The sequence below is a fragment of the Bos indicus genome, chromosome 14, assembly GCF_029378745.1.
Source record: "Bos indicus isolate NIAB-ARS_2022 breed Sahiwal x Tharparkar chromosome 14, NIAB-ARS_B.indTharparkar_mat_pri_1.0, whole genome shotgun sequence".
NCBI classification, from domain to species: Eukaryota; Metazoa; Chordata; class Mammalia; order Artiodactyla; family Bovidae; genus Bos; species Bos indicus.
This window is the reverse complement of record NC_091773.1, coordinates 2,642,193-2,668,005: the sequence shown is the minus strand read 5'-3', so window position 1 is coordinate 2,668,005 and position 25,813 is coordinate 2,642,193. Positions and strand designations below refer to the sequence as shown.

Here is a 25,813-nt window from a genome sequence, read left to right as displayed (position 1 = left end):
GGTCTGTTAATCCTTTCCTCTTTTCGACCTCAGAGCGGGAGGGCGGCCAAGGCTGAGGGCAGGAAAGGAGGCGGGTCGGAGCAGGACTGTGGGGACTCCAGGCTGGGGCATAGCACCTCCCCATCCATCCCTCCCTGCTCAGGGATCCCAGCTCACTCCCTGTGACGTCACAACTCACCTCGAGTCTGAGGAGTCAGGGGGCCCCCAGGGCCCGAGACCACAGCACCCCAACTGGACAAATCCAAGAGAAGACAGGTGGGCTGGGGTCCTGACTTCCAACCCTCAACTGAGGCCCAGAGTGTCGGCCGCTCGCCCAGGGTTGCCCTAGCATAGAGGCTGCCCAGTCCTCTGTTGCTCCTGACCCTCCCAACACCTAGGGAGGGACCAGCCCCTCCCACAGAAGAAGAAACCAAGGCTGTGAGATGAGCGACCAGCCTGGAGCGCTCACAGCAGGGTTAGGAGGCGATCTTGGATCTCAGATCCAGGTGGCACACAGCATGTTATTATTCATTGCTGATTTGTTACTTGTCAACTGCCAAAACCTAGGGCTGCGAATACAGTTTTAAATAAAAGAGCTTTAAATTAAACTTAAAGCTTTAAGTTGAAAAGAAGACTAATCAGGAAGTAAGAAACAAAAGGAAGCACCTTGTGTCACAGTGAGAGATTACTCAACAGTAACTTCATATACTCTCAAGAGAGTCCCTTGGACTACAAGGAGATCAAACCAGTCCATCCTAAAGGAATTCAGTCCTGAATATTCATTGGAAGGACTGATGCTGAAGCTGAAGCTCCAATACTTTGGCCACCTGATGCGAAGAATTGACTCAATGAAAAAGACCCTGATGCTGGGAAAGATTGAAGGCCGGAGAAGGGCCTGACGAGGATGAGATGGTTGGATGGCATCACTGACTTGATGGACATGAGTTTGAGCAAGCTCTGGGAGTTGGTGAAGGACAGGGAAGCCTGGCCTGCTGCAGTCCATAGAGTCTCAAAGGGTCGGACACGTCTGAGCGACTGAACTGAACTGAACTTTATTTACAAGCTTCCTGGCAGCCAGGGCAAAAAGGGAAATATGTTGGCTTATACCTCTAAGTGGTTGATGGGCATGTCTTTGGAATGAGGAGAAATGAGATGCTCCGTTAGAGTTAAAGAGACTCAGCCCATAATGGATGAAACAAGAGGAATGAGAAGTCCTTCGTAGGGTGGGATGGACATCGACTTGAGAAGGAGCTGGCTGAGAACTGACCAAAGCAGGAAATGTCTCTACAAGAAAGGGGTTCTGCTCATCAGAGATGCACAGGAAGGGGAGGGTCCCACAGTCAGGGCTGGAATGGGTGCTTGTGTCCTGGCAGGAAGTGGAACCAAACCCTCACTTGTTGGTCCCAGGGGCCAGCCCAGCTCAGCAGGATGCCGGGAACCTCAGAGGCCCAGGACTAGCCTGACTCTGCCTTGAGTCTTGCATGGCTGTCAGAGGTACGGCTGCAACCCCTCCCCCCAGTGCTCTCGGGGGCAACCACAGGCCAGTGGGCCTCTCAACAGCTGCGCCCAGATTCCTCCTTGGCACCCAGCTCCCTCGATCCTCTGCATCCTCCAGGCGTCAGACTTGGGACTGCAGTGCTCCGCTTACACTCTGAGGCCTCTCCCGCCCTCTGAGGCCTGGGAGCGGCTGCAGACCTCCTCAATGTCCTTGACGGCTGGCCAGCATCGCTGCTGACTGGCCTGCCCCACTCCCGGGTCCCTGGGGATGGTACCAGTACTGTAGCTGTCCTCTGGGGAAGGGGGCCCAGGTCCCATCCTAGCTCCAGGGAGGGTGTGGACCCACACCTGCTTAGTAGGAGTCCCACCTGCCCCTGTGGCCAAGGCGATTGGTTCAGGGGTGAGTGTGTGAGCTAAGCTGGGCCCATCAAAGCCGAGGGACTGAGACCAGGGTGCCGGTCTGTTCTGTGGTTGCTGGACCCCCACCCTTCTCTTCAGAAGAATCAGCCCAGAGAGAAGCCAAGACCCGAGAGATGGAAGGGGAGGGCTGATGCTGCTGGAGCATCTTGGTACAGCTGGCTCTGAGCAGAAGGCCCCTGACTCCCCAGTGAGATGACAGACACCCTTGCTCTCCGGGGGAGAGCCCTACATGAGACAGACAGACGTCCCTGCTCCCCAGAGCCTCCATCATACGGGGCACAGATGACAGCTGTAGATGGGAGAACATAACAGTGAGGAGCAGGACTGCTGTTGTACGGAGGTGGCTGGGAGCCACAGGAGGTGAGGCCGTCAGGAAGAACGTCCCAGGAAGAGGGCACAGCAAGTGCAAAGGCCCTGAGGCAGGAGCGTGGGCTCCGAGGAACGGCAGGAAGACGCTGAGGCTGGAGCAGAAGGTTCATGTAGAGGATGACGATGTGTGGCAGGAAATGAGGTTCTGGAGGTGATGGGGAGCCAGATGCAGGGCCACTGGACTGCTGGAAGGATTCAGCCCTTCTTGGAGTTAAAAGAAGGGGAAGAGGAAGGGAGGGTTCCAAGCACAGGTGAGGCCTGATCTGACCTGGGGTGGAGGGCAGCAAGGAGGGGGAGGGGAGGAACAGGTGGAGGCTGGCCCCATGGGGGCAGGGGAGGGAAGCTGATGGATGGAGGCGGTTCATCAGAGCTTTCTCCTAACCCTCCTATTTCGGGGAGGAGAACGTTTTATTAGCTTATTAGGGAAGATTCATGCATTTTGTATGGTTGATTTGAATAAAAAAGAACTTTATGCACATTCGAATTCAGAAGCAATATGAGAGAAGTGACATTTTTTTTTTTCAGTGATGTGCCTTGGGGAGAGCTGTTCAAACTGACAAATTGTGTGAAGCACATCATAATACAAACAAATGAAAAGAGTCAGCCCCAGCGGTTTTTAAAGACTCGCTTAATGGATTTCTCAAGATGCACCCTCGTGCAAGGGAAGGCCAGGCGGCCAGCCAGTGCCACCACCCGAGTGAGGCGTGGGGCATGGACCCTCCCGCACGAGTCCTGTCCACATGGTCAAGGTGCGGGCGTGGGGGAGGCTGACAACTGTCCACGACCTCAGAGCCAGAAGGTGTCAGGGTCGAGCACCCTGTGCAACAGCATCTGGTGGGCATCTGCCTGCAGGGCCAAGTGGTCGCTGGGCAGACACCCCTGCCATTCTATGGGCTCTAGGTCGGCAGCACACAGACACTCTGTGTGGCTTGGGGAAGCCTCTGGCTCGCTCCGAGCCTGTTTCCTCATCTGTCAAAGGCGAAGGCAATATTCGTCTCAGAATCCCCGCAGGGACCACATGTGGGTAAGATCCGGTGCACTGTGCCGGCCCCGGGAGTCCCTGTGGGCCAGCTGCCACTGGGCATCCTGGCTGCCAGGCACCCACAGTCCAAGGAAGCGGGACACCCACCTGCCCTCCACGCTGACTGCTGGAGGCAGCCGTGTTTGGAATCACATCTGTTGGGGATCCAACTGTGTCCCCAGAAACCATCCAAGGTACCCAGGAACATAACCTCATTTGGGTCTTTGCAAATGGAATCAAGTTACGATGAGGTCAGGGTGGCCCTAGTTCACCAGGACTGACGTCCTCATAAGAAGAGAGCAATCGAGACAAGAGACACACGGTGAAGCTGGAGGCAGAAACTGGAGGAGGCCGTCTACAAGCCGGGAGCACCCAGGAGGCGGGAAGGAGCCTCCCCTGCAGGTTTCGGAGGAGTGCGGCTCTGCCAACCTTGGATCTGGAGCGCCAGCCTCTGGCACCGTGCGAGAATACCCGCCTGCGGCTCTAAGCTGCCTGGTGATGGAGCTCTGTCCTTCAGCCCTGGGAAGCCCGCACACCGCCTCTCTGGGGCCCGGGCCTTACCTCTGGGGGCCGAACAGGGCGGTCTCCTGGGCCTCCTTGCCGGGCTGGGGCTCCTCGGGCAGGTTCAGCTCCAGGAGGTAGTGCGTCTGGGAGAGGAGGGCCAGGAGCAGCTCGGGAAAGGCCTCCTGCACAGCCTGCTTGAACTCGCGGGCGAACTGCAGCTCGTGCAGCGTGTTCATGGCCTGCGGGGGTGGCAGGGGACGCTGAGGGGCCGGGCTTCCCACAAAACCCACTGCCGACCTCACCTCCCTGTGCCTGCCTGCTGTCTCCGGGACCACAGCCAAGTCCCCGTGTGAGACGTACCTCTGGGGGTCGCGGCCTGCTCTCTGGACCCTGCATGCTCCCCACCCGCCCCCTCCCATTGCCGGCCCTGCAGGTGGGTCCTCCAGCCCACCATCCCAGTCTGCTCTGCCCTCCGCCCTCAGTCACTGCCTCGTGCCTGGCCCCTCCGCCCTGTGGGCTGTGCTCCCTGCAATGCCCCCAACACAGAGCCTGGCACATGCCCGTGAATGAATGCTGGGTGGGGGACACACGGTCCTGGAAGGGGGAGCTACCAGACAGCAGCCCCAGGGCCTCCCACACCTGGAGAGGGGCCTTGGGTCCAGAATATTCTCAAGGTGGGGGGGATGACAAGAGGAGGGCGGGACCCAGGAAGGCCGCCCTGCTGACCCCATGCTGAGTCTGGTCTCCAACAGGGAGGTTCTGGGTCTGGGGGTGTTGAGGGGCCAGGCTGATGGAGGGCTGGCATGGAGACAGGGTGGGCTTCCCCGAGCACCAAGTGTGGCTGTCACACCCCTCGGCTGGGGGCAGCAGCTTGCCTAGGAGGCTCTGCCCACTGCTCAGGGGGCTAGGGGGTGCAAGTGGGTTCTCAGCCCTGGATCAAACAGGGCTGGGGCACAGCTGCAGCCCTGTCAGAGTCCAGCCCAGGTGAGGCATGTTAGGAAACAAGCCTCCTGCTCCGGGGGCTGTGCAAGCAGGGTCTAGGCTTGTGGGGAAAGCTAGGGGGTGGGGTGGGGAGTGGGTGTGGACTTCTACAGGAGGGTGGGAGCCGCTGGAGGCAGCCTACAAGATTCCTCCAGAACCCTATTATGGGGGCAGATTCACGAATCTCTCCATGCCCTTCCTCACTGCCTACACCTGGCGGGAGGGGTCCAGGGCCCTCGGTCGGGAAGTGGGGAGCTGGGCCTGGACCCAGGGTCAGCTCCCGGCTGGGGCCACCTCGGAGGCCCCCTTGTCCAGGCCAGGCTGGGCAGGCCAGGGCTTTCACAGCCTGAGTATGGGGCTCCCCCTCCCTGGGGCCTGGCACATGTGGTGGGTGCCTCACACCCATGTGTGACTGAACACACTCGAGAAGGCAGCTGGGATGGCACCGGGGTGGTGGGGCAGGGACTCACGGCCAGGGAGCGCAGGTAGGCCTTCTTGGGCTGGGGGCTGCTGCCGCTGGTCCTAGTGGGCAGGGGCCGCTTCTGCAGCCAGCCCAGCAGCACAGCCAGCACCAGGTGGCTCACGGGTTGCTCGGCACCCAGGGCCCTCCACAATCGGAAGGCGTGGCTGCAGGCAAAGGGTGGTGTGAGGGCGGCACTGAGACTCCGGCCTGCCCAGCCTAGGTCACAGCAGCAGCCACAGTGCTCAGGGCTCAGGTGCCTGCAGTGGGGTGCCTGGGAGGAAGCCAGGCTGGTCCTGAGCTGAACCCTGGCAGGATGGGTGGGTGAGATGGGGGAGGGGCGTGAGGGCTGGGGCCTGGACAGCGGTGTGTGCGGCCCGGGGGCTGGCTGCCCTGGCCCGTGGTCCCCGGTCTTCCCTCTTTCAGGCCCCTCTCATCCCAGTGGCAGACTCTGTCACCCTCCATGGCGCCTAAGTACAGTCAGGATAAGTCTAGCTGATACCCAAAGCTATCACCCTCTGACCCCTGCCCTCTGACCTCCAGCACCTGCCTGCCTTCCCTCCTCTCCTGCCTCTGGGCCTCCTCACAGGGCCTGTTCCCGCGCAGCCTGTAGGGCTTGCCATACAGTGGACGTTTCCTTCTAGGCCTGGGTTTGCTGGGGGCTACCAGCTCCCTGGGGCCTGACCTGGGCCAACTTAGGGGCCATCACTGGTGTGTGTAGGGCTTTGCAGAGTCCTTGTGCCCATTTTGCATGTGAGGAAACTGAGGACTAGAGATAAGGTGTGCCCTGATCAGGGCCCTGCCTCATAACCGGGAGCTGGTATTGGAGGTCAGGTGTGTCTAGTCCCATGGCCTTTCTGCCTGGTCTTGGGGTGTGGCCATCAGGGAAGGAGTGTAAGTGGAGATGAGGCCTGAGGTCAGCCCTTCAATCCCCGAGCTAAGAAGTCAGGGGACAGGAGGGAGCAGCCAGGAGGCTGAGCAGTAGCAGCTGGGAAAGTGTAGGGAGGGTCAGGCAAGTGTGGGCCTGGAAGCCACGTTAAGGAAGCGTTCCCAGCCCAGAAATAAGCCCACACAGACGTGCTCAACTAATTTACGACAAAGGAACTAAGAACATACAACACGGAAAGACAGTCTTTTCAACGAATGGTGTTGGGAAAACTGGGCAGCTTCATGCAAAATAATAAAATCGGACCTCTATCTTACCCCAAATACAAAAATTAACTCTAAATGATTGAAGACTTGCCTGTAAGACCTGAAACTGTGTAACGCCTAGGAGAAAACATAGGCGGTAAGCTTTTGACGTCAGTCTTGGCAATCAGTTTTTGGATCTGACACCAAAAGCAGAGGGAACAAAAGCAAGAATCAACAAGCGACGGCATCAAACTGAAACGCTTCTGCCCGACAATGGAAACCATCAGCAAGATGAAAGGCGACATAGTAAACAGGAGGAAACATTTGCCAGTCATACTTATGAAAATGGGTTTTAATATCCAAAACATATGAAACACACACACAACTCAATTTCAAAAATAAACAAAAGCTCCCCACGCCGTCCAATTAAAAAATGGGCAGAGGATTTGAACAGACACTTTTCCAAAGAAGGTATACGGATGGCCAACAGGTCCATGAAAAGATGCTCTGCGTCTCTCATCATCAAGGACACGGGAATCAAAACCACAGTGAGCTGTCAGCTCACACCTGTTATCAAGGCGGCGGGGAATAATGAGTGCTGGCCAGGATGTGGAGGAAATAGAACCCTCACACTCTATTGGTGGAAATGTAAATTGGTGCAGCCATTATGGAAAACAGTATGAAGATTCATCAAAGCGCTAAAAATCGGACCACCACATGGCCTCACTTATGCGAATTTATATGAAGAATATGAAAACACTAATTTGAAAAGATATGTGAGCCCCCATGTTCATAGCAGCATTATGTATAATTGCCAAGACATGGAGAAGAAATAATTGCCCATCAACAGACACACGCAGGCTGTTGTTGTTCAGATGCTAAGTCATGTCCAAGTCTTTTGCAACCCCCTGGACTGTAGCCTGCCAAACTCCTCTGCCATGGGATTTCCCAGGCAATAATACCGGAGAGTGTTGCTATTTCCTTCTCCAGGGGATCTTCCCTGACCAGGGATCAAACCCATGTCTCCTGCATCGACAGGCAGATTCTCTTCCACTGAGCCATCTGGGAAACCCTATATGTGTGTGTGTGTATGTGTGTGCATAAAATGAAATATCATTCAGCCGTAACAAAGAAGGAGATCTTGCCATTTGAGATAACACATATCAGCCTTGAGGGTATTATGTTCAGTGAAATAAATCAGAGACAGGAAGACCAATACCACATGATCTTGCTTATACATGGAATCTAAATGAAACCAAAATCCAACCCAAAGAAACAAAACCCAAGCTCCCCTCTACAGAGAACAGGTTGGGGGCTGCTAGACGTGCGGAGTCGGAGGTAGGCGAAATGGGGAAGTGAACCACAGGGACGTAATACAGTGCAGGGCGACTGCAATGGTCAGCATTGTCCTGCGTATTTCCAGCTTTTGCCACGTTACAAGTTCTCGTCACAAGGACAGAGATCTGTAACTAGGAATGATGACGACTAGACTTACTGTGGGGATCGTTTCACACTCCCGCCCCCAACAAAAAAGAAATAAGAAAGAGTTCCTAGGGGGTGAGAGTGGTTGACATGAAGACATAGAAGAACCTGAAAGCTTATCAGAAAGTGACAGAAGCTAACCTAAAAAGGCTACACAGGATGATTCCAGCTCTATGACATTCTGGGAAAGGCAAAACCATGGAGACAGTCAAAAGATCAGAGGTTGCCAGGGGTTTAGAGGAGGGAGGGATGAACAGACAGCGCAGGGGGCGGGGGCCACGAAGCTATTCTGTTTGATACTATGATAGTCAATACCTGTCATTGCACATTTGTCCCATAGAATGTACATCCCCAAGAGCGGGCTGTAATGTAAACTATAGACCTGTTAATAATAATATAGCAATATTGGTTTATCAAGTGTAATAAGCCTACCACACTGAGGCAAGATGTTACCAAGAAAAGAGCCTGGCAGGAGAGGGAAGTAGATGGGAACTTTGCAACTTCTGCTGAATTTTTCTGTAAATCTAAAACAGCTCCAAAAAAAAGTCTATTAAAAAAAAAAAAGTGGAAAGAGACATACAATACAATCCTAAAGAAAGAAGAACTGATGTTACTAGATTTAGGTTAGATAGAGAATCTAGACCTACAAATCTACATTAATATAAGGCCAGTGAAAAAAGTCTTCAAAGACTATATGCATCGTGATGCTCTTTATATAAATTATAGAAACTGCAAATAAAATGTTTTAGGAATGTGTTTGGATGCAAACACAGTGTATAAAATGAAAGAAGAAGAATGGAGACCCTTGGGTGGGTGAGCAGGGGATGGAGCCAGTGCGGGCGGGCAGCCTGGCCCTCAGGCGCAGCTCGTAACCAGGGCCCCGGCTTCTGTCCCGACGAGGGCCTCCCAGGTGTGCATCTGATTGCCGAGAAGAATCCCTGTTCTACCTAAAGAACTAAATTAAAGAAAGCCGGCCACACCCAGAGCCAGGGTGGGTGAGCCAGGGTGACAAAGCAAGGGTTACTCCCGGTCCAGCTCCGAGGGCCGGTCCAATAAAACAGTCGCCCTAGGGTGGGCGAGGAAAAAGAGAACGAGGAAGCTTGGCGATGATTCTGAAGTTTACGGAGAAAGGCAAAGGGCCACGAATGGCCAGGACAGCCTCGCAGGAGGAGGGGGAGGGGGAGGGGGAGGAGGAGGAAGGGGAGGCTTTCTGGCTCAGGGAGGTGAATCGTTCTAAAGTTGTAGGAATGAGAACGTTGGGTGCTGGCCTGGCCCAGGTAGCAGTGCCGGGCAGAGAGCCTGAGGGCAGGGCCCTGCACATGGCCCTCAGCTGGGCGGTCGGTGGGATGAATGAGGAAGGCAAGGCCTAGGGCTTTTTTTTTGCCTGGCCATGTGACATGTGGGATGGTAGTTCCTCGAAGACAGATTGAGGGCCCCCTGAATTGGGAGAGCAGTCTTAACCACTGGACCACCAGGGAAGTTCCCACACTCTAGAACTTTATAAGGTAACGTCTGAGAATAAATGACGGACCTGGGAACTCCTCTTCATGAAAGGACCTAGTGAGGGAGAGACAGGAAAACTGCAAAGTGGAGAAGATATGTAATATAATAATCAACAGAGCCCTTGTACCCGGATTACGTAAAGAATTCCTAGAAATTGATAAGAAAAAGAGGGACAACCCAACAGAAAAATCTGTAGGATACTTGAACAGGCATCCCAAAGAAGATGCCCCAATGGCCAAAAATTGCATGAAAAGATGTACAATCTCATTATTTAATCAGAAAACTGAAAATTAACATGGAAATATGATTAATACCACTCACCAGACTGACTAAAAGTTTGATGGTTGGCTAAAAGATTGATGTTAAGTGTCAGTGAAGACGTGGAGTAACAGGAACTACATACATAAAAATACTGTGGGTATGAGAGGTGGTTTAAACATGTTGGGAGTATTTTGCATCATGAGATAGCATATTGAAAAGCAGAGACATTACTTTGCCAACAAAGGTCTGTCTAGTCAAGGCTATGGTTTTTCCTGTGGTCATGTATGGATGTGAGAGTTGGACTGTGAAGAAAGCTGAGCGCCGAAGAATTGATGCTTTTGAACTGTGGTGTTGGAGAAGACTCTTGAGAGTCCCTTGGACTGCAAGGAGATCCAACCAGTCCATTCTGAAGGAGATCAGCCCTGGGTGTTCTTTGGAAGGGATGATGCTAAAGCTGAAACTCCAGTACTTTGGCCACCTCATGAGAAGAGCTGACTCATTGGAAAAGACTCTGATACTGGGAGGGATTGGGGTCAGGAGGAAAAGGGGAATGACAGAGGATGAGATGGCTGGATGGCATCACTGACTTGATGGACATGAGTTTGAGTGAACTCCCGGAGATGGTGATGGACAGGGAGGCCTGGTGTGCTGCGATTCATGGGGTCGCAAAGAGTTGGACACAACTGAGCAACTGAACTGAACTGAACTGAGGTGAGTGACATGCCTGCACAGGGAAATTGAGTGTGGGTGTGTCTTAGGACACACGTATGTGCAGCTTCACAGCAGTGTTAAGCACAGACCCAAACTCAAACGTCCGTCCACACTACAGGGGTAACTGGTGTTTACCAAGATGGGACAAGACACAGCAACTCAAAGTGAATGAACTCCAACTATGTGTAACATAACGGGATGAATCTTAAACACAAAATGTTGAGGGGGAAAAAAAACAGACAACAAAAGAATACTGGAAGGGCACGAATCACACAATTCTGTTGATACTTTTAGGACACACCACCATTATTTCACGTGCTCCTAAGAAAAGGAAGCTATCCAAGATGGGAGTCTAATAGGGACCCCATCATAAAGGCTGGACCCCATGGGCTGTGTGTACACGGTGAGTGGGATAAAACAAGAGAAGATAAAGAGCCTGTCCTGCAGGAAGAAATAGCGAGAAGACCCAGTGCTTGCTCAGCCTGTGAAGGGAAGAAGGAGGGTGCGCCTGAGAATCTGAACCACGAAACCTACACAGGGCTCTGAACTCACACCACCAGGGTGGCCCCCCCAAAAACCCTCCAGCAGGGACTTTAAAATTTGCACTGGTCTCCGGCTGAGAGTCCCCCCAGGTGACTGAGAACCCCCAACCCCCGTCAGCCCAGGTGAAGGTGCCGTCAGTATAAAATGTGCTTCCACGGCATAGATGTTGACGTGTGAAAAATGTGCTTCTTAGCACTGAGGAAACAAGATATAAATTCCAGTTTGGGTAAAACTGATCTCTAGACCTGAGCAGCTGAGAGAAGTGGCTGCCAGGGTCCCCTCGCCTCTCAAAATGTCCTTGAGCAACCATACAGCGAGAAGAAAAGTGAAGCTACTCCACACCACGCTGTGCCGTGAGGGGCGCTGCGAGCAGGAGAGAGCTATGCCAGCCCCGCCCGCAGTGCCTCGTTCTCTCACCCACCCCTGTTCCTCCACAAAGCTCTGCGGCAGATAAAGGCAGGGCGAGAGAAACCCTGGAGAGGAGAGGAGACGGGAGCTGCTCACAGGGCTCGGAGCCGATCTAAATCATCTTCAGGAAGACGAGGTCCATCTTAAGTCTGAGACTATGAAACAACAAAAAGAAGGAGAATAAGTAAACCAAAGCATGGATCCCAGGAAAGGGACCGAAAAGGATGCTCATCTGAAGGGCAGCCTCCGAGACACGCAGCTTTGGGGAGGAAAGAAAGGGCAGAAAAGAAAGACGTACCCTTTGAAACCGGTTAGTGAAAGGTAAAGGTGTGAAATACGAAAAATTCACAGACCTGCACGAGAAAAAGAGCACCCCCAAAAGTGGAGGACACACAACCCTCCCACCTACCACCAAAACTAAAAATCTGCTAAGTTATCTGGTCTTTGTTATGCTGACAGAAGAGGGTGCCATTGAACTTGAAATCCTACAAAACACTCCAATAGTGTTTTATATTGGAGAGGGCAATGGCACCCCACTCCAGTACTCTTGCCTGGAGAATCCCATGGACGGAGGAGCCTGGTGGGCTGCAGTCCATGGGGTCGCTAGAGTTGGACACGACTGAGCGACTTCACTTTCACTTTTCACTTTCATGCATTGGAGAAGGAAATGGCAACCCACTCCAGTGTTCTTGCCTAGAGAATCCCAGGGACGGGGGAGCCTGGTGGGCTGCCGTCTATGGGGTCGCACAGAGTTGGACACGACTGAAGCGACTTAGCAGCAGCAGCAGCAGTGTTGTATACAAACAGGAGAAAAATTAACAGATTCACAGAGTTATTGCAACCCTTCCCTGGAAAACAGAAAACACAGATCCAATAAGAAAATTCCTCCCCTGATAATCATGATGCAGAAAAAAAGTGTAAGACAACACCTCTCCTGCAGGTCGATATACTCAAGCAAGCATTTAAAGACATGAAAAACCACCTTGAATTATAAATTCAAAAAGGACCAAGAAATACCCTCTAATAAGAAAGGAAAAAAAGAGTTGACTGAACTCAGAAGTGAATAAAAATTATAAGGTGCTCAAGAGAGATACAACTCGAGTGAAAATTTAGAAAGGAACATTGAGGAAGAGTAGGGAGACCACCAAGACAATAAAGATGAATTTAAGAGAAGCTCTAATGGTCACAGAGAAAGAAGCGGAAATGGAAGACAGGCAAGGAAAGAACAGCATGTGAATCTCCGGAGTCTCTGAAAAAGGAAAAAAACAATGGGACGGAACCAATATTTAAAATTATAACCAAGAGAGAAGTGGGCGAGGGAGACTAAGAGGCAGAAACTTTCAGCTACAAAATAAGTCACGGGGATGGAATGTACAGGGTGGGGGATACAGTCAGTGATAAGGTAATGGCTTTGCACGCTGACAGCATTTTGAAAAGTACAGAAGCACAGAATCAGCACGTTGTGCATCAGGAACTGGCGCAGTGTGGCAGGTCAGGGAGAAGGCACTGGCACCCACTCCAGCACTCTCGCCTGGAAAACCCCATGGGCGGAGGAGCCTGGTGGGCTGCAGTCCATGGGGTCGCTAAGAGTCAGACACGACTGAGCGACTTCACTTTCACTTTTCACTGTCATGCATTGGAGAAGGAAATGGCAACCCACTCCAGTGTTCTTGCCTGGAGAATCCCAGGGACGGGGGAGCCTGGTGGGCTGCCGTCTATGGGGTCGCACAGAGTCGGACACGACTGAAGCGCCTTAGCAGCAGCAGTATACTTCAAAACAAACAAACTCACAGAAAGAGAGACCAGAGGTGAGGGGTGGGGATGGGGGAATCAGATGAAGGTGGTCAAAAGGACTTCCAGTTATAAAGAAGACGAGGGGCGCCACGTACAGCATGATTAATGAACACCGCGCATGTTATACGTGGAAGTTACAAAGAAAGGAAAGCTAAGAGTTCTCATCACAAGGAAAAATAATTTTTTTTCTTTTGTATCTATATGAGATGATGAATGTTCACTAAATTATTGTGGTAATCATTTCATGATATATGTAAGTCAAATCATTATCCTGTACACCTTAAACTTAACCAGTGCTGTATGTCCAATTATGTCTCAATAAACCAGAAGAGAAAAATTACAACCTAGAGAACTTTCTAGAAACGTAGAGACTTAAATCTACATATTCAAAAGACTTATCGGGTACCTGGGAAAATGTACACAGAATGGTCTAATCTAGACATTTCTTAGTAAAATTGTTGAATTTCAAAGATAAAGAAAACAATTTCCAAAGTCTCCAGGCCAAAAGATAACTTACAAAGACAACAAAACAAAACCAAACAAAACAACTGTCGTGGGGCTTTTCAAAAACAAAGCAAGGCAACAACTGAGCAGCACTAAAAAAAATTACTTAGAGACTTCCCGGGCAGTCCAGTGGTTAAGACTCCATGCTCCCAAAGCAGGGGGCTTGGGTTCAATCCTTGCAGGAGCTAGGATCCCGCATTCTGCATGGTGTGACCAAAAAAAAAAAAAAAAAACCACCAAAAAATAAAAGTTAATAAAAGAAAATGTGAACCAAGGATTTTATATTCAGCCAAGCCACCTTTCAAGTAAACAACTTTCAACATAAAAGAAGCTAGGGCTTTCTGAAGCCACGAGCCTTCTTGAGGAAACTGTCAGAGCGTTAACTTTGTCAAGCTAAGGGATGGCCTAGACTCTTTGGCAAAGGACTTAGGGTGTGTGTGTGTACTCTCTAGAAACCAGTGTGGGAGGAGTACAGTGCAAATTTTGACAAAGCACTGTGCAAATGAAAACACAGCTGGATGGGGATGAATAATCTCACTGGTTGTTCGATGGGCATGGCTGGGAGTTTCAGGATATCAGCAAAAATGGCTAAGCCAGATGTGAAAAAGTTAACAAGGGAGTAAGGACACTGAAGTAGGTTAGGAGTACAAAGGTAACAGAACAAAATTACAACTCTTCCTAAATAAAAAAACAGCCAAAGATCAAAGAATACGCATCTCATAGAAGAATATGTAGCAAATAAAACACAGGCAATTACAAAATATTATGACAGAACTGAGATTCGACACGTCAGTCGTATCAATAAATGTGAATGGACTTAGCTCATCTATTAAAATAAAAAGATTTTCAACCTGATCATAGGTCAAGACGGAACTGTGTGCTGTATATACGATGACACCTAAAACAGATGAATTCTGAAAGGTTAAATGAAAGCACAGACAAATGAATACTGGGCAAATGGGGAAAAACAGGGAAGTGGGGGACGTGATTCTGGTAACAAAATGGAATTCAAGCCCTTCAGGCATTAACTGTGACAAGGCAGGGCACTTTTTACTGCTGAAAGTCACGATCCATAAAGAAGATGTAACACTTATGAATATGTATACACCAAATAACATGACAACCTTATGAAGTATTAATAAAAACCACAGGAGATGGAAGGATACATAGATAGAAGCATATTAATAACAGGAAACTTTAACACACCACTCTCAGTACAAGACAGATCAAATAGACACAGGTTAAGTAAGGAGGTAGACCTAAGCAACAGAATCGATAAAGTAAGTCTTTATAGCAAGTCCTATACCTGATAATAGAAAAAAAAAAAAAAAAAAAAACACCCTTTCAGGTGCCCATAGAATATTCACAAAAATTGTTTAAAAGATCAGTAAATTACATAAACCAGAAATATTTGATGACATTCTCTGATCACAATGCAATAAAACTAGACATTGCTAATAAAAAACTAAAAGTCCCTTCCATATGAAAATTAGAAATCTTCCTGGAAAACAGGGTCCTGGGAGCTGGGAGCTGGTGAGCGTTCTCTTCTGGTGGCTTCCGATTTTTCAGGGGTTGGAAGCAAGGTCGGTGGCCGAGTGTGAGGCGGGGGCAGAGCTGCTGGGGCTGAGGGGAGGGGAGGGGTGGGGAAATGTGGTTTCTGGGCCGCCCCGAGGGCTCCGTGGAGATGCGTGGCTGGCAATTTAGGGGTGGCGGCACGCTTTCCGGCACTTGCTGCACGGGTGCAGGTGTGAAGCAGACGGAGCCAGTTGAGTTTTGCAAGCTGAGTGTGACAAAGGGGCCAAAGGGCTTGGGGTGTGCTTAAGGGGGTTCCTTTGACACCAGAAGGTAGGTTCTATGCTGGCAAGGAGGGAGGTGAGGACAGGGGAGGGGCCATGAGCAGTGAACATGGAGGTCCCGGAGGGCAGAGGCTCACTGGTCGGGGGGTGGGTACCAGATGGAGTGAGGCGGGAGGGGGTCAGGCCAGGGGACAGATGCTTGAAACCGAAGGTGGCTGAGCCGAGGCTACGACTGTGGGAGGGGGAGGCTGAGGGAGATGGGAGAGGAGGTCCCGGTGTTGAGGCATCAGGGTGAACGAAAGATGCTGGCGTCCCCAAGATCAAGCCAGTGGGAGTGAGCGAGAGGGTGTCGGCGACCAGGAGCTACAACCTCAAGGTTCCAGGAGTGACCCAGGGCAGGTGCGTGGTGGCTGGGTAAGCAGGTGGTATAGACTGAAGACCTGGGATTCAGAACTGGGATTTTAGAGATAAAGTACTGTCTCCAGGCTCAGGGGCCTGGGGACTGTGGTGCCACTGGGATGTGGGGGCAGGGTGAGGGTCCCTGGAGGAACAAGAAGGGTAGAGAGGGTTTGGTGTTAACAGGGGTCTTGCCGGAAGCACCCAGGATCCCGGGCCCCTCTCTGCCAGGTGATGGGTGGTGGTGGCTGGGTGGGGTGTTTTATGGGGTCACCGAGAGAAGGGACGGTGTGTGGTGCCTCCCCAGGGATGGCCCCAGGAGGGGCACAGTAAATGAACAGATAAGTACTCCTTCGGGGCTTGCAGCCCTGTTCATGGGCAAGCAGGAGGGCAGGCAGGGTGCAGAAGTCCTGCCCTTTGCCTGGGGGAGGATGGATGGTGGGCACTGGGGTGGGGAGGGAAGGAGGGCTGAGCACCTGTCCAGCGGAATGGAGAAGTCCAGGAAGGCAGCCACCAGCTCGGAGGTGTGGTTCCGGGCCAGCAGGGTGATAGCCTGCAGGGCATTTTCCTTGGCTTGGGGGATGCGGACGGAGCAGAGCTGCAGGTGGATGGCTCGGCCCAGGCTGGCAACCTGTGCGGGGAGGAAGAGTATGGGGAGAGGGCTGGTCTGGGCAGGGGGCCAGACCCCACCCCGGGGAGCCTGAACGGGGAGGGAGGAGCTGCCCTGATGGGCATGGAGCCCCTTCAGGTAGAGTGCTCTCCTGAGGGGGACACACAGCCCTGCCCTGGGCGCTCTAAGAGGGAGGTCTGACGGGGGAGGCTCTTCTCTGCCCTGGACACGAGTCAGAAGGGGACCCCAGGGCTGGGGGACAAGCACCATCTGTGCAGCATTTGGGGTCATCCAAGTCTGTCCAAACATTGCCCAATTGCTGAAGGTTCAGACACACCCAGGGGCTAGAGCCTCTAGCCCGTCTTGGGGCTGGGGGGACATAGGGTGTCTGCCTTATGTTCAGATGATGTCGTGTCCTGGTCATCACTTTGGTACCTGCTGCTCTGATGTCTGGCAGGCCCCTCCCCTTCCACAAAAGTGGAAACTTTTGGGTTTCATTACTCATCCATTCATGCCGGGCTCCGAGAGCACCCCCCTGAGACATCAGTCATCTTCTATCTGGGAGTGCCCCCAGGGCCCTGCGTTGCTCCTCCTCATCAGTCTGGAGTCAGATCCAGAGCTCCTGGAGGGTCTGGGCTGGGCCTTCCTCCCCCCAACTCCCATCCTATCCCTGTTCCATCAGCCCATGTCTGCCCCAGACCCTGCAAACACCCCCCAGGGCTCCGGACACCTGTGTGGGCCATTCTGTCCTGCATTCACTCACCCATCAGAGGGTGGGGCCTGGGTCTCCCCCTCAGGCCCAAGCTTGGGGATGCCGCCTGGGACCCGCGGCTCTAGCCCCTGGGTGCTGATGCTGGGTCTGCCCCCCTGCCCTCTGCTCCGTCATGGTGGACCCTCTGGGGGCCCCACTACCCTCACAGTCTCCAGCTTGGCCCCGTGCTCCTGGATGGCAGTGAGCAGCATGTCAGCGGCCGCCTGCACGCGGAAAGGGCTGGCGGAGCCCAGGCCATCGATGGCCGTCCAGATGAGGTCGGTCAGCTCTGCCATCGTGAGATGCTTCATGACCTCCTGTAGCGGTGGGAGGGAGGCAGCGTCACCATGGTCCCTGGTGCTGGGCGCCCACCTGCTTGGCTGCACTCATACCCCATCCCAATGCTCCAGGCTCCCCAAATCTCTAAGCACTGCCAGATGCCTGAGCCCCATGCCTCTGGGGCCCCAGCAAGAGCACCCATCTTGCAGTGTGCTCTCCTGCACGTCTCTCGGAGCCAGCCACAGCCCAGGGGCAGGAAGAGAGGGTGTGATGACCAGCCGAGGGGCGGGGACATGGTGCTCTTCTTCACTAGGCCTCAGGGCTGTTCTGGGGCACGCCTGACCTGGCCAGCCTTGACCTTTCTCTTCCTCTGCCCAGTCATCACCTCATCTGTTAGCCTCCGCCCAGGCAGCCACTCCCTACTCCCCTCCTCACAGAGCTTTAATCAAGAGCAACTCAACTTCAGATCTTCGAAGGACCTTCAGGGTCACCTTCACCAAGCCCCAGGCCTGGGAAGGCAGGTGAGCTGCCCTCATTCACGGCGCCCGGGAGGGCTAGGCAGGGCCAGGCTGGGTCCAGAACCCAGGGCTCCCATGCCCTAGCAGGGCTTGCCAGGGAGCCCAACTCTGCTTGCTGCCCACATTCTCCTGGGAGGGGGCGTCCGGTGGGGTGGGTGTCACCTCCTACCCCAGACCCTGAGCCGCTCTGGAGGGATGAGGGTACTCTCAGGGAATGCAAGGTCAGGGGGTGGGATCCCTGCTCCACAGCCTCAGACCACAGTCTCCAAGAGGGAGACTGCCCAGGTGGAACCTTCTGGAAAGACTTAGAGCAGTGCTGCTCAATATGGTAGCCACCAGACATACCCAGCTGTTTAAATTTAATTACGAAAAATTCAAGGAATCCCTGGTGATCCAGTGGTTAGGACTCTGCACGTTCACCGCCTAGGGTGTAGGATTGGGAACTAATCGTATGTAGCTCAAGCTACGTGGTGAGCCCATAAAAGAAAATGAAGGAAAATTTAAAATTCGGTTCGTCAGCTGCACCAGCCACTTTTTTTTTTTTTTACTTTGGCTGTACTCGCTTGGCTTGAGGGATCTTAGTTCCCTGACCAGGGACTGAGCCTGGGGCCCAGCAGAGAAAGCACTGTGCTCTAACCTCTGGACTCCAGGGCACTCCCTGCACTGCTACATTTCAAGAGCTCAATCATCACACAGGGACAGTGGCCACATGTACAGTGCAGATACAGACACTTCATCGTTCTAGAAAGTTTCCCACGGGGACAGCTCTGACTCTGAGCAACTGGTAACCAAAGGAAGACGGAATGCTGGTGGTGAAGTCATACTTGGGAAGGCTGACGGAACACTAAGGCTTGCGAAGATGGTCAGATGATAAAATGTTCCTGGGCATGTCAGAGTATTTGTTGAGATGTCTGAAAGTCTGTTAGGATGTTTGCATGTACATTAGATATAAAAATATATGAATGTTAGAATATTTATTATTAACAGAATCTTACTGTTCTAAAATTTTGGTAGTGTTTGTGAGAATGTTAGTTTACCAGTTATTGATTAGGAGGTGAGGATAATTTTAATGGCATATTTGTTCAGTTCAGCTCAGTCTCTCAGTCATGTCTGACTCTTTGTGACTCCATGGACTGCAGCACGCCAGGCTTCCCTGTCCATCACCAACTCCCAGAGCTTGCTCAAATTCATGTCCATCAAGTTGGTGATGCCATCCAAACATCTCATTCTCTGTTGTCCCCTTCTCCTCCTGCCCTCAATCTTTCCCAGCATCAGGGTCTTTTCTAGTGAGTCAGTTCTTTGCATCACGTGGCCAAAGTCTTGGAGCTTCAACATCAGTCCTTCCAATGAATATTCAGGACTGATTTCCTTTAGGATTGATTGGTTTGATCTTGCTGTTCAAGGGACTCTCAAAGTCTTCTCCAACACCACAGTTCAAAAGCATTAATTGTTCAGCCCTCAGCTTTCTTTAGGGACTTCCCTGGTGGCTCAGACGGTAAAGTGTCTGCCTACAATGCAGGAGACCCAGGTCCGATCCCTGGGTCAGGAAGATCCTCTGGAGAAGGAAATGGCAACCCACTCCAGTACTCTTGCCTGGAAAATCCCATGGACGGAGAAGTGTGGTAGGCTACAGGGGTGGCAAAGAGTTGGACACAACTGAGCGACTTCACTTTCACTTTCAGCTTTCTTTATGGTCCAACTCTCACATGCATACGTGACTACTGGAAAAGCCATAGCTTGGACTAGACGGACCTTTGTCGGTAAAGTAATGTCTCTGCTTCACAATATGCTGTCTAGGTTTGTCATAGCTTTTCTTCCAAGGAGCAAGCATCTTTTAATTTCATGGCTGCAGTCACCATCTGCAGTGACTTTGGAGCCCAAGAAAATGAAGTCTGTCACTATTTCCATTGTTTCCCCATCTATTTGCCATGAAGTGATGGGACTGGATGCCATGATCTTAGTTTTCTGAATGTTGAGCTTTAAAGCCAGCTTTTTCACTCTCCTCTTTCACTTTCATCAAGAGGCTCTTTAGTTCCTCTTCACTTTCTGCCATAAGGGAGGTGTCATCTGCATATCATTATTGATATTTATCCCTGCAATCTTGATTCCAGCTTATGCTTCATCCAGTCGGGCATTTCACAAGATGTACTCTGCATATAAGTTAAATAAGAGAAGACAATATACAGCCTTGACGTACTCCTTTCCCAATTTGGAACCAGTCCATTGTTCCATGTCTGGTTCTAACTGTTGCTTCTTGACTGGCATACAGGCATACTTGTAGCTAAAAGTAACTTTTTGTGTTAGAATATTAGAGTACTATATAAATCTGGTTAGATCATTTGTTTTAAGATTGCATTTAAAATTGTTTGCTAAAATGGTAAATTTTGGTTAAAGTTCTAGTATTAGAATGTTTTTGAAGAAATTCAATCTGGAATGATGGTTAGACTCTCAGAATCCCAGAATACTACAATCTCAGGTTTGCTAAGTACTTGTGAATATTTTATTTCAGCCCAGGGCATGAAAAAATGTGAGCTGGAGGTGGCAGTGACGGTGGTTCTGTGGTTATGGTGGTGGTGTTAGTCATGGTGGTGGTGGTGGTGATGGTGATGGGGATGGTGCTGCTGTTAGTGATGGTGATGGTAGTGATGGTGATGGTAGTGATGGTGATGGTAGTGATGGTGGTGGTGGTGGTGATGGGGATGGGGATGGTGCTGCTGTTAGTGATGGTGATGGTAGTGATGGTGGTGGTGTTAGTGGTGGTGGTGACGATGGTGGTGATGGTGATGGTAGTGGTGGTGGTGATGATGATGGTGGTGGTGGTGGTGGTGGTGGTGTTAGTGGTGGTGGTGATGATGGTGGTGATGGTGATGGTAGTGGTGGTGGTGGTGTTAGTGGTGGTGGTGATGATGGTGGTGATGGTGATGGTAGTGGTGGTGGTGATGATGATGGTGGTGGTGGTGGTGGTGGTGGTGTTAGTGGTGGTGGTGATGATGGTGGTGATGGTGATGGTAGTGGTGGTGGTGGTGTTAGTGGTGGTGATGATGATGGTGATGGTAGTGATGGTGGTGGTGTTGTTAGTGGTGGTGGTGATGATGGTGGTGATGGTGATGGTAGTGGTGGTGGTGGTGTTAGTGGTGGTGGTGATGATGGTGGTGATGGTGATGGTAGTGGTGGTGGTGCTGTTAGTGATGGTGCTGTTGGTAGGGATGGTGGTGACAGGAATGCTGTTGGAGGTGGTGGTGAAGGTGGAGATGGCTCATGGTAGCGATGAAGTTATAGTGTTTACAAGACCACATGGGGAATTCAGGACAGACTTGGGACAAGAACCCAGGTCTGTTCTCCAGCCCAAACCTTCTCAGAACCATCATCCCTTGGTCAGCAGACCCTCCCATCCTCTCCCCTTTCTGTGCTCTGTCCATCACTGCTTCCTGTTCAGAAGCTGAGCCGAGTGCCCCGTCCCTGTGTGCTGGGGGCCATGCAGAGTGGGGCAGACTGCTCTTCCCAGGTCCCGAACCCTATGTTCCTAGTCACTCTGTCCACTTGAGAACCCCAGTGCTCCAGGACCCCTTAACTCCTGGGCGCCTCTGAGCTGGCCCTTGGGAACCCTCCCTCCAGCCCTGTCTCTTCCCCTAGTCCAGGTCCTCAGGTGTAAACAGAAGCCCTGCCTGGTTTCCCCATCCTGGCCCTGGACAACTGATGCACTGGCTCCAGGGCTTTAAGTTTTTCCCTGCTAAACTTTTCCGGATTGGCCTCAGTGGGCTGACAGCCACTACAGCTGCAGAGAGCACAGTTCTGGACTCAGACAGGGCTGGATTCAAAACCCACTGGGCACCTACTAGCCAGGTACTGCCCCTTCATCATTCGGTTCAACCTGACTCCACTGAATGGGTGTTTACTGAAGCCTGGTTCTACCACCAGAGCCTGTGCTGCGCCCAGGTGGGACTCCACTTCTGGCCTGGAGGTCTAATGAGGAGACTGACAGACATACCCCATACAGGGGTCTTCATTAGTCACAGGTTCAACAGCAAGAGGGGCCACCATAGAGGAGACATCATGAACTGATCACTCCAAACATGAGGCTCTAGGAAACTCGGCCAGTCCAGCCAATGCCAGCATCCAGCCCACACCCGGGGTCCCAGCCTCGCTCATCTTCAGAAAAGGCACAGTTCACACAGATACAGATGGTCCCAGAGACTCGGGATCTCACTGAGATGACGAAAGGGAGCCGGGGAGCTGCTGGACATCCCAAGCCACTGACTAAGCAGGGCCTGCAGGAGGTCAGATGACAGCCGAAGAGGGGAGACATGCTATGCCTTCAAAGGAGGAGGTTTGGCTCTCAGAGGGTGGGGAGAAACCTCGGGCAAGTGAGGAAATCGAGGCTGTATCTGCAGAGGGTCACCGAGAAGGACACTGTTCAGTGCCTCAGAGGACGCCCACCTTGGGAGCTAGCCAGCCAGCGCCGTCTATTAGGAATTCCTGGCGGCTGGAACTTCATTGGCATCACTCTGCCCATTTCACGAGGAAGACTGAGGCTCAGACAGAAGGAGCTTGTTCAAGATTGCACAGCCGTGAGAGACAGAGCTGGGACTCAAGCCTGCGCTGCTGACTCCAGCATCTATCTCCAGCCCCTCCTCCCCCAACTCCTCGTTCCCAGGAGACATGGTCCTCCAAAGCTCTAGTTAATCACCAGAGACGCAGGTGAGATCCTGGCCTCGGTTTTAATATTCACACCCTGGCCCCAGGGGGAGCCCCGGGAGAGGGTTAGTGGTAGGGGTCGGAGCAGAGCATGGCCACATCCCCCCACCCAGATCTGCCCAGGATTCTAAAGGCTTTGACCTTGATGACTTGGGAGCTGCTGGGCTGCAAGATGTGGTCCTTCAAGAGTGCCACCTCCCGGGGGCTGGGGGGAGTAGCCTCCTGGTCCCCGCTGCTCCAGAGCAGGGATCCTTCCTTGCTGGCCTGGGGAGGCTCCTGGGGGGCTGGTGCTTGCTCCTGTGAAGCTTCTCCTCCTGGTCAGGGATGGGATGGGGCAGGGGTGAGGGTGGGCAAAGGCAGGCTTGTGGTCTAGGGCGGGACCTGCAGTGGGTGCAGTGGGGTCATCTGAAGTCAGGGTCATGCCTGGGTCCAAGTTTAGGGTGGGGAGTCAGTGGGTCTGCAGGTCGGGACAAAGCCATGACTGTGCTGACGGCTGAGGTTAGAGTTTGGGTCTGGGGGAGGTCTGGGGGGAGTTGGGTTCAGGAGTGCTGGCATGGGTTGGGCTGAGGCTGTGGCTGTGGTGGGAGCAGGTCCTCTGTGGGGACCCTCAGAGGCTCACTTCTCTGGTGCAAGAGGAGCTTGTAGAGATGGCCCAGCCCTTCCAGGCTGGAGCACTGGGTAGTCTTATCCGGATCCTGGCACAGAATCCCCAGCATGCCCACCAGCTGCCCAATCCGTTTGAAGTCCTCTTTGGGCTGTAGTGAGAGTGCAGAGAACCACTTATGCAGATCCTAGCAGCCACGCACTCACCCCAGCATGGCTGGCGTCGGAAAGGATCCCTTCAAACTCTATGCAGGACCGGGATTCAGGTCTGGACAAAATGTTTCTGTTTAGTTGCTCAGTTGTGTCCTACTCTTTTGCGACCCCATGGACTGGAGCCTGCCAGGCTCTTCTGTCCCTGGGATTTCCCAGGCAAGAATACAGAAGTGAGTTGCCATTTCCTTCTCCAGGGGGTCTTCCTGACCCAGGGATCGAACCTGTGTCTCCTGCATTGGCAGGCAGATTCTTTACCACTGAGCCACTGGGAAAGGTCCCCAGCCAAAATGTTAGGGGATGCCAAAAAAGCTCAGGACACAACAGAAAACTATCTTATTGCAATATTTATCAAAATCAAAATGAATGCTAAAAAATCTGTCATGAAAAAGTTTCAAAATTTTAAATAAAGACAGGATCTGAGCTTGCACATCCATGACCTTGCCTCACTCACCTCACCCTAATCCCAGCCCTGGTTCTAATAAAGCTTTATTCACAACAGATGGCCAGCCCAAGGGCCAACGTTTGCTGATTTGTTTAAAACATCCCATTAAAATATTTATCTCGCTTGCAGAGTGTTTTGGCGCCTCCACAAGTGTGCCCTAGGCAAGTGCCTGACTTGCCTCTCCCAGACCAGTCTTACGTTGCAGAAGTTGATTTTGAGTAAATGGAAGACCCTTTGAACCCCTGCAGAGGGGTCCTCCTCACCAAAGGAGTGCTGGAGCTTGCCTGGAACACTGGAAGCTTGCCTTTGGCAGAATGTGGCCGTTTCCCAGCCGCCCGCCTGCCTGTCCACCTTCATTAGAAAGGCACGCCCGTCAGGCACCAGGCCGAGGAAGTAATTTCATCTCCCTGTGAGTCTCCCTGAGGAATCGATGCTGATTTTGGCTGATAAATGCAGAACCACTCACTCCCTGAACGCGTGCTGATGTTCACTCAACCCAAGGGCGTTAGTGACAGATGGCGGTTAAGCTGTGATCCGTGAAACGATGGGGATGGTGATGGACGAGGGCAGAGGGACAGTGGCTGCTCCGCGCAGAGCTGCCTGCCCTAGTCTGGGGCAGGGCGGCACTCTCACAGTCTCCCATCTGACGCCCACTGTGTCCCTCCGAGGAGGACTCCTTTCCTCCCACTGCCCTGAGAGACAGGCTCAGGGTGGATAACCTGCCTGAGGCTTCAAGCTGCGTTGGCAAAAGCCCAGTGTCCTGGGTCAGGCGTCAGGGAGCCTGGGTTCAGCCTTCAGCTGGGGCCCCCCAACCCCCAACTACGGCTGTTTCCTTGTGTGTGAGGAGGAGGAGTGCCTGGCCAGGCCACAGGGGACTCGGGGATCCTGCCTGTCCTGGGGGCAGGGACCCCATGCGCCTTGGCAGCTTGGGGAGAAGGGCGGCTTGGCGGGTGTGGGCCTCGGGCCGGAGAGATGGTACTCACGTCCAGGTAGAAGTTGTGGCTCAGGAATTTGAGGAGGGCCATGCAGCTGTGGACAGCCCGCTGCCGCTCGTGGGCCTTCTCCGACTCCAGCCAGACGTACAGGTGCTGCAGGTGGTGGGGGAAGGGAGGGGAGCGGCCGCTTGGGACCCCAGCTCCCTACAGGCCCCGCCCCCAGCCCAGACCGCACCCTAAGCCACACCCACTCAAGGCCAGGCCACACCCTCAGCTCAGGTCCCTCCCAGTTCCAGCCCCAAGCGCGGTCCGCCACTCGCCCTATCCAGCCTTCCTCCTCTCTTTTCACTGCCTCGGCTAATCCCTCTGCTCCAGGCCAGCGTTGCTACCCAAGTGAAAGTGAAAGTGAAGTCGCTCAGTCGTACCCGACTCTTTGCGACCCCATGGACAGTAGCCTGCACCAAGCTCCTCCGTCCATGGGATTTTCAAGGCAAGAGTACTGGAGTGGGTTGCCATTTCCTTCTCCAGGGAATCTTCCCAACCCAGGGATCGAACCCAGGTCTCTCGCATTGTAGACAGACAATTTACCGTCTGAACCACCAAGCAAGAGGTGTTAATTCTTTCTCTTGTAGCTGACACGCCCCTCCTGCTGAAAGTCTTTTGAGGCGGCAGGTTCTTAACCCGTTTCTCTGCAATGTATATCTTTCCAGAACAATGCTTTTCTGTGCACACCATAAAGGCACAGAGTTACAAAGAAATACAAACGCATACTGAGACAGGTTGAACACTTCTTAAGCCGCATTTGAGCCTCTTTGTTACGGATTGGACGATCTGACGCTGCGTGAGGATGAAGAGCTGGGAGACTCTGTGACTCGGTTGTGTCCTGTGACGTTTTCTCCTGGCCGGGCTCACACACCCCACCCTGACGTCCATCTGTGCACCCGAGGTCAGCAGTCCCTGCAGCAGTCCCCTCAGCTCCACTGGGCCCCGAGCCTGAGATGGCCTGG

The 25,813-nt window shown here is 52.6% G+C and overlaps 1 protein-coding gene across 4 annotated transcripts in view; it reads right to left on the bottom strand.

Annotated features, from left to right (window-relative positions):
- The window catches only part of LOC139186855 (maestro heat-like repeat family member 5), a 60,778-nt gene that overhangs the window by 8,735 nt on the left and 26,230 nt on the right, over nt 1-25,813 (bottom strand). For 3 of the 4 annotated variants that reach the window (XM_070802351.1, XM_070802353.1, XM_070802355.1), the window contains exons 15-21: nt 24,855-24,959; nt 23,233-23,368; nt 22,755-22,927; nt 17,283-17,438; nt 16,237-16,391; nt 5,242-5,398; nt 3,848-4,029 (exon numbers count right to left, since the gene is read on the bottom strand). In XM_070802351.1, the coding sequence (XP_070658452.1) occupies nt 3,848-4,029; nt 5,242-5,398; nt 16,237-16,391; nt 17,283-17,438; nt 22,755-22,927; nt 23,233-23,368; nt 24,855-24,959 (1,064 nt within the window). The remainder of the gene's footprint in view (nt 1-3,847; nt 4,030-5,241; nt 5,399-16,236; nt 16,392-17,282; nt 17,439-22,754; nt 22,928-23,232; nt 23,369-24,854; nt 24,960-25,813) is intronic. The other variant, XM_070802354.1, reaches the window with a different exon arrangement.